Source organism: Mirounga angustirostris, unplaced genomic scaffold (assembly GCF_029215605.1).
Source record: "Mirounga angustirostris isolate CCGP_5_RB_7025 unplaced genomic scaffold, mMirAng1.0.hap1 SCAF_1, whole genome shotgun sequence".
In the NCBI taxonomy this organism is placed as follows: Eukaryota; Metazoa; Chordata; class Mammalia; order Carnivora; family Phocidae; genus Mirounga; species Mirounga angustirostris.
This window is the reverse complement of record NW_026991709.1, coordinates 82,372,203-82,384,829: the sequence shown is the minus strand read 5'-3', so window position 1 is coordinate 82,384,829 and position 12,627 is coordinate 82,372,203. Positions and strand designations below refer to the sequence as shown.

Here is a 12,627-nt window from a genome sequence, read left to right as displayed (position 1 = left end):
GATAGTCTTTTCAAAAAATGGTGTTGGAATAGTATATGGTGTATGTCTACATACAAAAAAATGAATCTAGGCACAGATCTTATACTCTCAGAAAAATTAACAAAATGGACCATAGACCTAAATTTGGAACACAAAACTATAAAATTCCTAGAAGACAGTAGGAGAAAACCTAGATGACCTTGGGTGTGGTGATGCCTTTTTAGGTACAACAGCAAAGGCACAATTCATTAAAGAAATAATTGATAAGCCAGGCTTCATTAAAATTAAAAAGTTATGCTCTGCAAAAGATAATGTCAAGAGAATGAGAAGATAAACCACAGACTGGGAGAAAATATTTGCAAAAGACACCTCTGATAAAGGACTACTATCCAAAATGTACTAAGGAGTCGTAAAACTCAATAAGAAAACAAACAAACCAATTTAAAAAATGGGCAAAACACTTGAACAGACCTCACTAAAGAAGAAACACCGATGGCAAGCAAGCATATGAGAAGATGCTCCAATCATGTTATCAGGGAAATGCAAATTAAAATGAGATACAACTATACACCTATTAGAATAGAACGCTGATCATACCAAATGCTAGTGAAGATGTGGAGCAATAGGAACTCTCATACATTGCTGGTGAGGATGCAAAATGGTACAGCCACTCTGAAAGAAAGTTTGGCAGTTTCTTACAAAACTAAACATATTCTTACCATATGACCCAGCGATTAAACTTCTTGTTTACCTAAATAAATTGAAACTATGCCCACACCTATGCCCACACAGAACTCTGCACATAGACTGTTATAATAGTTTGATTTATAATTGCCAAACTTAGAAAGCAACCAAGATATCCTTCAGTAGGTGACAGGATAAACTGTGGTACATCCAGACAATGGAATATTATTCAACACTAAACAGAAATGATCAACCCATGAAAAGACATGGAAGAAACTTAAATGCATATTATTAAGTGAAAGAAGCCAATCTTAAAAGGCTACAAACTGTATGATTCCAACTGTATGATATTCTGGAAAAGACAGAACTATGGAGGCAACAGAAAGATCAGAGATTGTCAGGAGTTAAAGACAGGAAGAGATAAAGAGCAGAGCACAGAGGCTATTTAGGGCACTGAAAATACTCTGTATGATACTACAATGGTGAATACATGTCATTATACATTTTTCCAAATGTACACTGTACAACAATGTCATAGAATGCACAATATTAAGAGTGAACCCTAATGTAAATTATGGATTCTGGGTGATAATGATGTGTCACTGTAGGTTTGTTGATTGTAACAAACGAACCACTCTGGTGTGGGATGCTGGTACTTGGGGAGGCTACGCCAAGTGTGGGGATGGAGGGTATGGGAACTCTGTACTTACCACTCACTTTAGCTGTGAACCTAAAAAATTAAAGTTTACTAATTTTAAAAGAGGCAAAGGAAATCATTTTAGTGATTTTATTTTAAAATGGAATAGAAAATATCAAATAGCATTACACGTAATTAGGGTAAGTACTGTTTAGTGAATTTTTTTTCCAAATATACATGTATATAGACATAAATATGTGTATATACTGAGTCTCAATGTAAAATGTATTTCTTAAAGTGGGTATAATTTGTTTGAAAGACAATGATTTAAAAGTTGTAAGTTTCTTTTGCCTTCTGCACATAAATATTTCTTCTCCTCTATTCAAAGTACATCTTAGCGTACCTGCTCCAACATAATTTACAGCTTTAGCAGCTCTGACTGCAGCTTCTCCAAGCTTTTTTCTTATTTCAGGTTTAATACCAGGCTATAAAAAAATATTTAAAATAAATTTCTATTAGTTCTTTGCCCTATTAGAAATTTCCATTAAGATCCAATATTGCATTTCTAGGTATCAAATATTACATTAAAGAGTTAATAAGAATAAATAGCTAATGCTATACATTTCATCAAGAAATACATCCTATACCACAGTCAACAGCCCCATACCAAAGTTTAATGGTTCTGTTAGTAATTTCTATGAACTGCAGGTATTATTCAGCATAATGATATATCTCCTTTGTACCTACATAAGAACTTTCATGACTGTATGTCCAATTACATGTATCAATATGAAAACTTTGATCACTGTTTTATTTTAAGATGGTAGAGCAATCTGGGCCATATGCCCAATAATTATCTTGGAATAACGGTAAACCTTAAGATTCCAAGCTAATAAGAAAGGTTCATAAAAAGAAATGTAGGTTAAAAAGTAGGCAAAGGTTTTAATATTTTAAAACAGAGCTCTACAGACATATATTTAAGCAATCACTACTTGAAAATAAGGCTTTACTGAAATTATTGTTGACATTTACTTTGAATGATATAATATACTCTGCAACAGAAATTAAAATTTGAATATAGTATGAGAACAACAAACTGATTAACCAGAAACCTCAGATCCCTGACCTTTTAGAAGTACCTACTGGAAAAAAAAAAAAAAAAAAAAACCCACATACAAAACCTTAGAAAAGAAAGAAGCCTACAGCAGTAGTAGGCTCAAAAGAAATGTAAATCCAAAAAGGGGTAATTCTAGGAGTAGGCCTTGACCCAGAGGACAACCGAAACCAGTCAAGAGATAGACCCGAAGAGATGTAAACAATTAATTCCACGGGGGCAAAAAATGCCAAATAAGAGCAAATCTCTCTCCTCTACAATAAACTTTTATGGTAGGAAGATGACTAATCTATTTTAGGGATGCCTCAAACAGAAGTCAAAATAAAAGAATCTTCATAAAAAATATATTCAATGAACCAGGCCAATCCATTCCTCAAACATTCTCATTACAATTTAAAATCTACATGGAAATATTATACAAGTACTCACTATAAGTCAGATACAGATCTTCCTCAACTTACAGTGGGGTTACGTCCAGATAAACCCATCATAAGTTGAAAATACTGGAAGTTGAAAATTCATTTAAATACATGTAACCTACCAAACATCCTTAGTCTACCTTAAATGTGTTCAGAACACTTACATTAGCCTACAGTTGGGCAGAATCATCTAACACAACAGCTACTCCATAATAAAAGGCTGACTATCTCACATAATTTGTTGAATACCAAGTACAGAGAGTGTAAGAATGGGTATGGGTAAGAGCGAGTTGAGGCGTATCAGTTATTTACTCTCCTGACCGTGTGGCTGACTGGCTCACTGCTGCTGCCCAGGAGAGTAGCATACCACACAGAGAGCCCGGGAAAAGAGCAAAATTCAAAATTCGAAGTATTTCTACTCAACATGTATCACTTTTGCACCACCGTAAAGCAAAAAAATTCTAACCTGAACCATCGTGAAGTCAGGGACAGTCTGTACTTGGATCAGAGTAGATTTTCCTAGATACCATCCAGAAGGATCGTGGCCCCACTGTGCCCTCAGTATGGTAGCCTGGGAATTTCAACCCCCTCCTCATCCCCAAGGCTCCAGTGGGGCCTTATCATTATACTACCACTGGGAAGCAGTTATTCAGCAGGACTTTGGAGGAGACGCTACCTCCACAGATTCCTGATGTGAAAATTAGAGTGACTGGGGTTTACGTTATAGAGAAGCTTGCAAATTTCTTTACAAGGTCCTTACCCCTGGGGCTTCCTCAATGATCTTCTGATGTCTCCTCTGTACACTACAGTCTCTTTCAAACAAGTACACAGCATTGCCATGGTAGTCACCAAACACCTGGACTTCTACATGCCTATTTAAAAACCCAATGAGAAAGTTTCCATTTGTAGAATAAACATTCCAGAAAAAAAAATTACATACATGAAGTCACTAGGAAATAAGAAAACACAGGAGACTATATTTATGATCTCAGAGTAGGGGCAAGTCACAAGTACAAACTGACAAGGAAAATGCTGATAAATCTCACATCAAAATATTTCATGTATTCTCGAAAAGCCAATGAAAACTTTATGATCCGGGGATTTTTATTTTATTTTTTATTACTTTTTAAAATAGTTATTCATTTATTTGAGAGAGAGGGAGAGCACAAGCAGAGGGAGGAGCAGAGGGAGACAGAGAATCCTGAAGCAGACTCCCCACTGAGCACAGAGCCCAACACAGGGCTCAATCCCAAGACTTGAGATCATGACCTGAGCTGAAATCAAGAGTCGGCTGCTTAACTGACTGAGCCACCCAGGCACCCCATGATCAGGGGATTTTTAAAAATCAACCCTTATGGTCAGATTTTATAAGCTCAGGCAGACTAAAAATTACAATGGCTCATCCATAAAAAGGTTAAGAAATAAATTAATATGGATTATTAATTTTTAAAAAATATTACTAATATTATATCATAAAAACAAAAAAGGCACTTTAATGTTGAATCTAAAATAGTAAAATTATGAGAAATCATATTAAGAGTAAATGCATAGAACACTTAGGAAAATAAGGGTAAACAGACCATTTGGTGAACATGAAAGCATTCTTCTCATAAGGTTTATTTTGATATGTTCACTCTGTAGTTCACCTCACATATTCACCACCATGATGTAGAAATGAGTGGCCAGCAAATGTTTTTTCTGTTGATTTTTTAAAATAAAAATTGTCAAAAAGAAACAATATAAAAGAAAAACCAGGAAGGGTCTTGTAAATGTACTGTGTTAGCACGGCAGCACATTTCTGTTCCTTTTTTGTTCACCTCATCAAGCCACTTCATTAAACCACTTGGAATAATTTAGTTTCTTGATATACCATTTCTACTGAATGTTCAATTTTAACCTTTTCCAACCTGTCCATCACGTTCTCTTGACAAAATAACAGGAGCTGATTTCTTCCTTTTGGATCTGCCTGCTTGAGTTTTCCTCCTCTTTTCATTTATCTTTAAGCTATTATCACTGAACACTTTCTTGCTATTATTTCTCTGGACAAACTGTTGTCTGTGAGATCAATTGAGAAGAGAAAAATGAGAGATTTTATTTTAGCCTCATTTATTCTTTCTCTAATACTCTTCCTTTCTTTTTTTTTTTTAAAGATTTTATTTATTTATTTATTTGAGAGAGAATGAGAGAGTGAGAGAGAGAGCGCAAGAGGGGGTAGGGTTAGAGGGAGCAGACTCCCCGCCGAGCAGGGAGCCCGATGCGGGACTCGACCCAGGGACTCCAGGATCATGACCTGAGCCGAAGGCAGTCGCTTAACCAACTGAGCCACCCAGGCGTCCCATAATACTCTTCCTTTCTTTATGGAGATCTAAATTTCTGACCTGTATCATTTTCCTTCTCTCTGAAGAACTTCTGTTATCATTTCTTACAAGTCAAGTCTGTGATGACAATGTCCCTCAACTTTCGTTTGTCTGAGGAAGTCTATTTCTCCCTCCTGTTTGAAGGATAAGTTCACTGGACACAGAGTTCTACGTTAGTTTTTTTTTTCTTTCAACGCTTTATAAATATTTCACTCCCCCCATTCTTGCTTAAGCCTGATATATTTCTTACCTTGTTTCTCTATAGGCAAGACATTCTTATCCCCATGTTTTTTCCAAGATTTTCTATTTGTCTTTGGTTTCCTGCAGTTTGAATATGATTCAAAAAATGTTTTGACATTTATCCTGCTTGGTGTCCTCAGAGCTTCCTGGTTCTGTGGCTTGGTGTTTATCATTAATTTTGGAACATTTTTGGCCATTATTACTTCAAATATTTCTCCTGCTCCTTTCTTTATTCTTGTAGTATTCAAATAACACATATGTTATACCTCTTAAAATTGTCCCACAGACCTTGGATACTACATTTGTTTTCATTCTTATTTCTCTTTTGCATTTCAGCTTGGGAAGTTTCCATTGACATATGTTCTCGGTCACGGATTCTTTCCTCAGCTGCGTCCAGTCTACTGAGGAGCCCACCAACTGCATTCTTCATTTCGGTTACATTGTTTGATTCCTAGCATTTTCTTTTTTTTATTATTATTATGTTATGTTAGTCACCATCCAGTACATCATTAGTTTTTGATGTAGTGTTCTATGATTCATTGTTTGCATACAACGATTCCTAGCATTTTCTTTTGACTTTTCTCTTAGAGCGTCCATCTCTCTGCTTACATTTCCCAAATGTTCTTGCATGCTGTCTACACACTCCATTAGAGTCCTTAACATATTAATCAGTTACTTTAAACTCTGTATCTGATAATTCCAAAATCTGTGGTTCTGACGCTTGCTTTGTCTCCTTACACTGTGCTTTTTCTTACCTAAATTTTAGCACGCCTTGTCATTTTTTTGTTAAAAGCTGGACATGAGGTATCACTTTACAGTAAGTAAGGTAAACACAGACCTTTACTGTAAAGTTTAATGTGAATCTGGCTAGGACACTGGGTTTAATGTCTGCAGTAGTTGTAGGTACCAGAGGCTTGTTTCCTCTAGTGCCCTTGTTTTGTTTTGTTTCTCCTGTTGTCTTTGACTAAGAACTCTTCTTTTTTTTTTTTTAAAGATTTTATTTATTTATTTGAGAGAGAGAATGAGATAGAGAGCAGGAGAGGGGGAAGGGTCAGAGAGAGAGGCAGGCTCCCCCGCTGAGCAGGGAGCCCGATGCGGGACTCGATCCAGGGACTCCAGGATCATGACCTGAGCCGAAGGCAGTCGCTTAACCAACTGAGCCACCCAGGCGCCCGACTAAGAACTCTTCTTATTAGAGTCTGTGTCTTGCATTTCTTTCAGCTGAAACCCTGTTATTATACTGGGGCCCTGGTGATGTAGTAGACGGGTGCAGGGGAGGGAACATATCCCATGACCTAATGATTAAATCTTGGTCTTTTAGTGGGCCTGTATCCCTGTGTGCTTCAGGTTTCTATGTTCATGAGCACCATCTGTTTGGATGTATGTGTGTTTTGTTTTTTTTTTTAAGATTTTATTTGACAGAGAGAGCACAGGCAGGGGGAGCAGGAGAGAGAGAGGGAGATATTTATTTTTAAAGTAAGCTGTACAACCAGCGTGGAGCTTGAACCCACGACCCTGAGATCCAGTCACATGCTCCACTGACTGAGCCAGCCGGGTGCCCCCAAAAGTGTTTCTTAGCATTTTTTCTCTCCTTATATGAAACAGGAAAGCTCGAGCGGGTTAGAGTTGGCTAACTGCCCTTCCCACAGGACAGAAAAGGTGCTGGCAAAGTTTCCCTTGGAGAGCTGGCCTTTGTTAGGGAGACTAGACCACTCTGGGCCAATTGCAAATGGTTATTTTTCTCCTCCCTCTGCCCCAAAATGGGAGGGAATTTTTCCTGTATTTTCACTGTGAGAACGTGGTTTTGTTCTTGAAGGGAGAACTCATGAAAATCTGGGGTTCCCCTAACACTGGACCTTGAGGAGCTTTTCACTATCAAGCTAGTCCACACCCAGACTCCAGTAATTTATCATAATCCCCGCAGAAGTGTCCCTATCAGTTTATGGCTCCAGGAGCTTTGCTCTGGGTGAGCGGCTCCTGGCTATGATTCACTGTATTCACACGCTGTCCAGATTCCACAGGGTGGTGGTTTGCCCTGCGGCCCCTATTATCTGACAGGTCTCAACCTCACTGACTTTCATTTTGTTCAGATTTTTACTTGCTTCTTGGATGTGAGTGACAACTTCCCAGCTCTTTACGTGTTGGAACTAAATGGTTTGTTTTTCAAATTCCAATTGTAAAATTTTACCACTTCCACTGACACTGCCTTATGTGTTAGCTGCTCCAGGGAAGGAGTCAGTAAAGCACGGACTCCAGGTTCTGAAAGGAACACATACCAGGGGCACAGTACAGCTCTTTTCTGAGTTCTCAGAAGCTGGAAACACTTATTCCTGGGGCGGCTTACAAGGGAAACTTTTTGAGGACCTGTGTTCTGTTATGATTTCTGTAGTGATCATATCGCTTTAGTTATTTTCCTTTTTCTGACTGATCCTCTTTCTGTGCTGCTTTATCTAACTTAAGAGATTCTACAGCACACATTCTCCTGTCTGAGAACCAGGAGGTGCACAAATCCCAGCTGTTCCAGTTCAGCCACTGCTGGGGTCTGGCTAGATAGTCAGATACAGCTGGAGTCTACCAAGAATGCCTTGATGTTTTCTAAGAGCTCCACAGTTTTTATTTTCCTATTTACATTTTTAATCTATCTGGAATATATATTGAATGTAAACTGAGAAAGGAACCCAATTTCCTTTTTTATCCTCCAAAATAGTACGCTTTGAAGACTGTTTCTATCCCAGCCTTTCAGGTAAGCTCAGTAGTTCCGAGCAGATTTATAAAACATCTTGATATGTACTTTTCTGAGTTATAAGCAGCACCTTGACAATCTTCTAGCACTCCATTAACTCAACAGGTAATTACTTAGCAGCACACAAAACAGTATAATTATCATGATATTAAAATATTATTATTAGAAAATACAGATTAAATATATAGAGAAATACTATTACTTGTATTAGGAGAATGAGATTATGAGTGACTTTGTTTCCCATCTTCTCTATTTTCCGTGTTTGTAATGTATTTATATTACTTCTGTATTTCAAAAAATATTATTATTGATGACTGTCATGAAGAAAGTAGTATGCCAGATGATATACAGGGGAAAATAAAAAGAAATGTACTATCAGGTCCTTGATTCCCAGGAGCTTCCCAGCTATTGGGAGAACAAATTACAATGTGAGGTTATATACAGCTAACATTTCACATATAAAGAATTCACATCTTCAGAAAATGTTGTAGGCATTGAGTTACGGTCACTGAAATAGCTAACTGACATCTCCACGATAATTCTAACTCAAAAGCATGCCAATTTGGACAGTCGGCCTATTCTTTTTTGAAACATATTGTGAAAGGGAGCTCTCAATTTACCTTAGAATTTCCTCCATTTTTGCCTTACTTTTCACTAATAGGTGGCAGACTTTTTAACTATCAAAATCTAAATGAATTTAACTTACCGTGCCATGTTCAGGGACAGTTCAAAGTTTTGTAGCACTTGAAACAAAAACAATTTAAGAAGAATACAAAATAAGGTATAGGATCTTAGAAGAGGCTCACACAAGGAAGGGCCTGAAGCTTTAGTATATTACCTTCAAGGTAAATCCCTCTCTGCTCATGGTTCCCAAGTGAATTATTCTTGATAAAGTCACTTGACTTACAGCTTTTATATATATATATAAATACAAATATATATATATCTATAATGTGTTGTATTTATATATGATTACCAAAAATCTATGAAACAAGAAGCTTTTATAGTACCTTATTTTAAGCAATATATATGAAAATAAAATTCCAGAAAATAAAAAAATCAGAAATTCACATGGCATTTGTTATAGCAGTACCGAGAGAAGCAATTTAGTACAATGGCTTAGAGTGTGAATTCTGAATTCAAATCCCAGCCTCACCACTTCCCAGCTGGCTCAAGCAAGTCATATGACCATTCTGTTCCTCAGAGTCTTCACCTGCAAAATGGGAATAGGGCCTACCTACAGGATTGTTGCAGGAATTAGATTAGGATTAGGACAGCAAAATTATTTAGTATATGTAAAATGTTTAGAATGTGGCAAATGGTAAGTGTGATATATGGGTGAGATGTTAGTAGTATTATTTGTTAACATACCACTACCAACTCAATTTAGGTATCTATTCTCATTCTCTGAGCATCTCAACTGATGTTTATAGAATTCTATAAGATAAAAGTAAATTTCTTACAAGAATTTGTTTTTATGTTGAAAAAATCCCTAAGTTCCATCAACAAGAAATGGATTAGGGGCGCCTGGGTGGCTCAGTCATTAAGCGTCTGCCTTCGGCTCAGGTCATGATCCCAGGGTCCTGGGATCGAGCTCCACATCGGGCTCCCTGCTCAGCAGGGAGCCGCTTCTCCCTCTCCCACTCCCCCTGCTTATGCTCACTCTGTCAAATAATAAAATCTTAAAAAAAAAAAACACAAAACAATAAATGGATTGAATAAATTCATGGTATATCAATTATCATGGAACCATTAAGCCCAATAAAAAGAATAAGGTAGACCTATATTTACTGACATGTAAAGATAGCTATGATGTCATATTAGCATATGATATTATATTATATTGTACTCACTGTACTTCTGTATGTATTTTGTATTCTGTGTGTATATGTATAAATATTTCTATTCATGTAGAAAATGCTCGGAGGAATACACACCGTATATGCTAAATGGTTACATCAGGGGGTGGGACTGGGGAACTTAATGTACTTACGTACTAGTAGAACTTTATATTTTATATAATTTGTATGCATTTCTTTTATAATTTACTTTTAAAAAGCTGAGTTGGAAAAAAAGCCAAACCCACCTTGGCGTGTCTACAAACTTCTCGATCAGCATCGCATCATCATTGAAAGACTTCTTAGCTTCTCTCCGTGCTGATTCTAACTGTTCTTGGAATTCTTCTTCAGATCTGACGATCCTCATGCCCTAAGATGGCAAGATAGTTATGACTACAACCTAAATAAAACCAAGAAGACTAGCCTGAAATGAAAAACACGGCAGGCACGATCTTACCTTTCCTCCCCCACCCCGGACGGCTTTAATCATGACAGGATAACCGATTCTCCCAGCGCACTCCCTCAAGCACTGGTCCGACTGGTCCTCGCCATGATAACCTTCCACAACAGGCACCCCGGCAGCGGCCATTATGGATTTGGATGTGCTTCCGGATAAAAAAGTGAGGTGTCTCAATTCTATGAGTTATTTCATACAAGAGAAACACAACAACAGCCCAATCTACAAATACAGTGGAACTTTTTAAAATAAAACATCCCACAGGTAAAGAAAAGACTACAGACAACAAATATTCACACAAATATTAAAATATTAGTTTTTCTGTGATAACCAGGAATCCAGTTTTTCATGTGATAGCTCATCCCACCTTGTTTTTAATCCCTAAAACTAATTCATATACTGATTAGAAACCCTAATTAGATGGACGTTTTCTGTAACTCACTGGAGTGGCAGATGAATAACTTAATGCCTATGACAACCAAAGGTTCTAATTACCATATCTCTTATAGGTTAAACCAACCATTTCAATGGACCTTCCTATGGTTATATTTAAAAGATAGAAATTAATACCTCTTTATACCCATGTCTTTAATTGCAGATGAAGGAGGACCTATAAAAAGAATTCCTTCTTGTTTACACAGTTCGGCAAATTCCGTGTTTTCTGAAAGAAAACCATATCCTGGATGGATAGCCTAGAAGCAAAAATGAAAGGACAAACTTACTAGCACTCTGCTGACACGCTGTGCAAGGCCAGAGATGTCATCTTCCTCTGGGGAAGCCTCTCCCTACGCTGGTGGTAAGTACACTATGGGCTCGATCAGAATCTGTTTCCAAAGAGGGATCTGAAACATCCATACTGAAGTTCCGAAGCCTGACCTGAACCAGATAAATCTATACTTCTTTTTATTGTGGTAATATATAACCACATTTAAAAAAAAATTTTTTTTTATCATGTTATGTTAGTCACCATACATTACATCGTTAGTTTTTTTTTTTAAAGGTTTTATTTATTTATTTGAGAGAGAGAGAATGAGAGACAGATAGCAAGAGAGGGAAGAGGGTCAGAGGGAGAAGCAGACCCCCCGCTGAGCAGGGAGCCCGATGTGGGACTCGATCCTGGGACTCCAGGATCATGACCTGAGCTGAAGGCAGTCGCTTAACCAACTGAGCCACCCAGGCGCCCTACATCGTTAGTTTTTGATGTAGTGTTCTATGATTCACTGTTTTCGTATAACACCCAGTGCTCCGTGCATACGTGCCCTCTTTAATACCCATCACTGGGCTAGCCCATCCCCCCACCCCTTCCCCTCTAAAACCCTGTTTGTTTCTCAGAGTCCATAGTCTCTCATGGTTCGTCTCCCCCTCCGATTTCCCCCCTTCATTTTAACAACTTTTAAGTGTAGAGTTCAGTGGCATCAAAGTACATTCACAATGCTGTGCAACTATTACCACCATCCGTGTCCACAACACTGTCATCATCCCAGAGACTCTATACCCATTAAATATCAATTCCACGTTCCCTGATAACCTCTACCTTACTTTCTGTCTCTATGAATACCCAATCTAGGAACCTAATATAAACGGATTTGTACAATATTTGTCCTTTTGTGTCTAGTTTATTTCATTTAGTATTATGTTTTCAAGGCTCTTCCATGTTGTAGCATGCATAAAAATGTCATTCCTTTTCATGGCTGAAGAATAGAATACTGTGTATATTCCACATTTTGGGTTTTTTTTGCTTATCCATTCATCTGTTGATGGATGTGTGGATCGTTTCTACCTTTTGCTTTTATGAGTAACACTGCTATGAACATCGGTGTACAAGTACCTGTTTGAGTCCCTGCTTTAAATTCTTTTAGGTATAGATCTATAAGTGAAATTGTTTGATCATACAGAAGAATCTATATTTTAATTTAAAATAATACTGCTATTAGGGTAGAGTGTCAATGAATATTTAGAAGCAGGAGTAAAGGGCTCCACAGTAGCAGGGGGGAGGGTTGTTTACTCTGTCTCCATATAAAGCTGGCCTAGAACTGAAACCATGGTACCCTAAAACTGAAAGGAACACGCTAGCACAATAATACCTCGTTTATCTTCAGGTCACTATCTGCCAATATCACCTTTCCAAAAAAAAAGCTAAGAAGCAAACAAAAGGTCAT

The 12,627-nt window shown here is 37.5% G+C and overlaps 1 protein-coding gene across 2 annotated transcripts in view; it reads right to left on the bottom strand.

Moving 5' to 3' along the window:
• Positions 1–12,627, bottom strand: part of MCCC1 (methylcrotonyl-CoA carboxylase subunit 1) — a 60,574-nt gene that overhangs the window by 31,403 nt on the left and 16,544 nt on the right. For both annotated transcript variants that reach the window (XM_045903298.3, XM_064584801.1), the window contains 5 exons: positions 11,039–11,160; positions 10,469–10,616; positions 10,260–10,381; positions 3,594–3,705; positions 1,704–1,785 (listed from right to left, as the gene is read on the bottom strand). In XM_045903298.3, the coding sequence (XP_045759254.2) occupies positions 1,704–1,785; positions 3,594–3,705; positions 10,260–10,381; positions 10,469–10,616; positions 11,039–11,160 (586 nt within the window). The remainder of the gene's footprint in view (positions 1–1,703; positions 1,786–3,593; positions 3,706–10,259; positions 10,382–10,468; positions 10,617–11,038; positions 11,161–12,627) is intronic.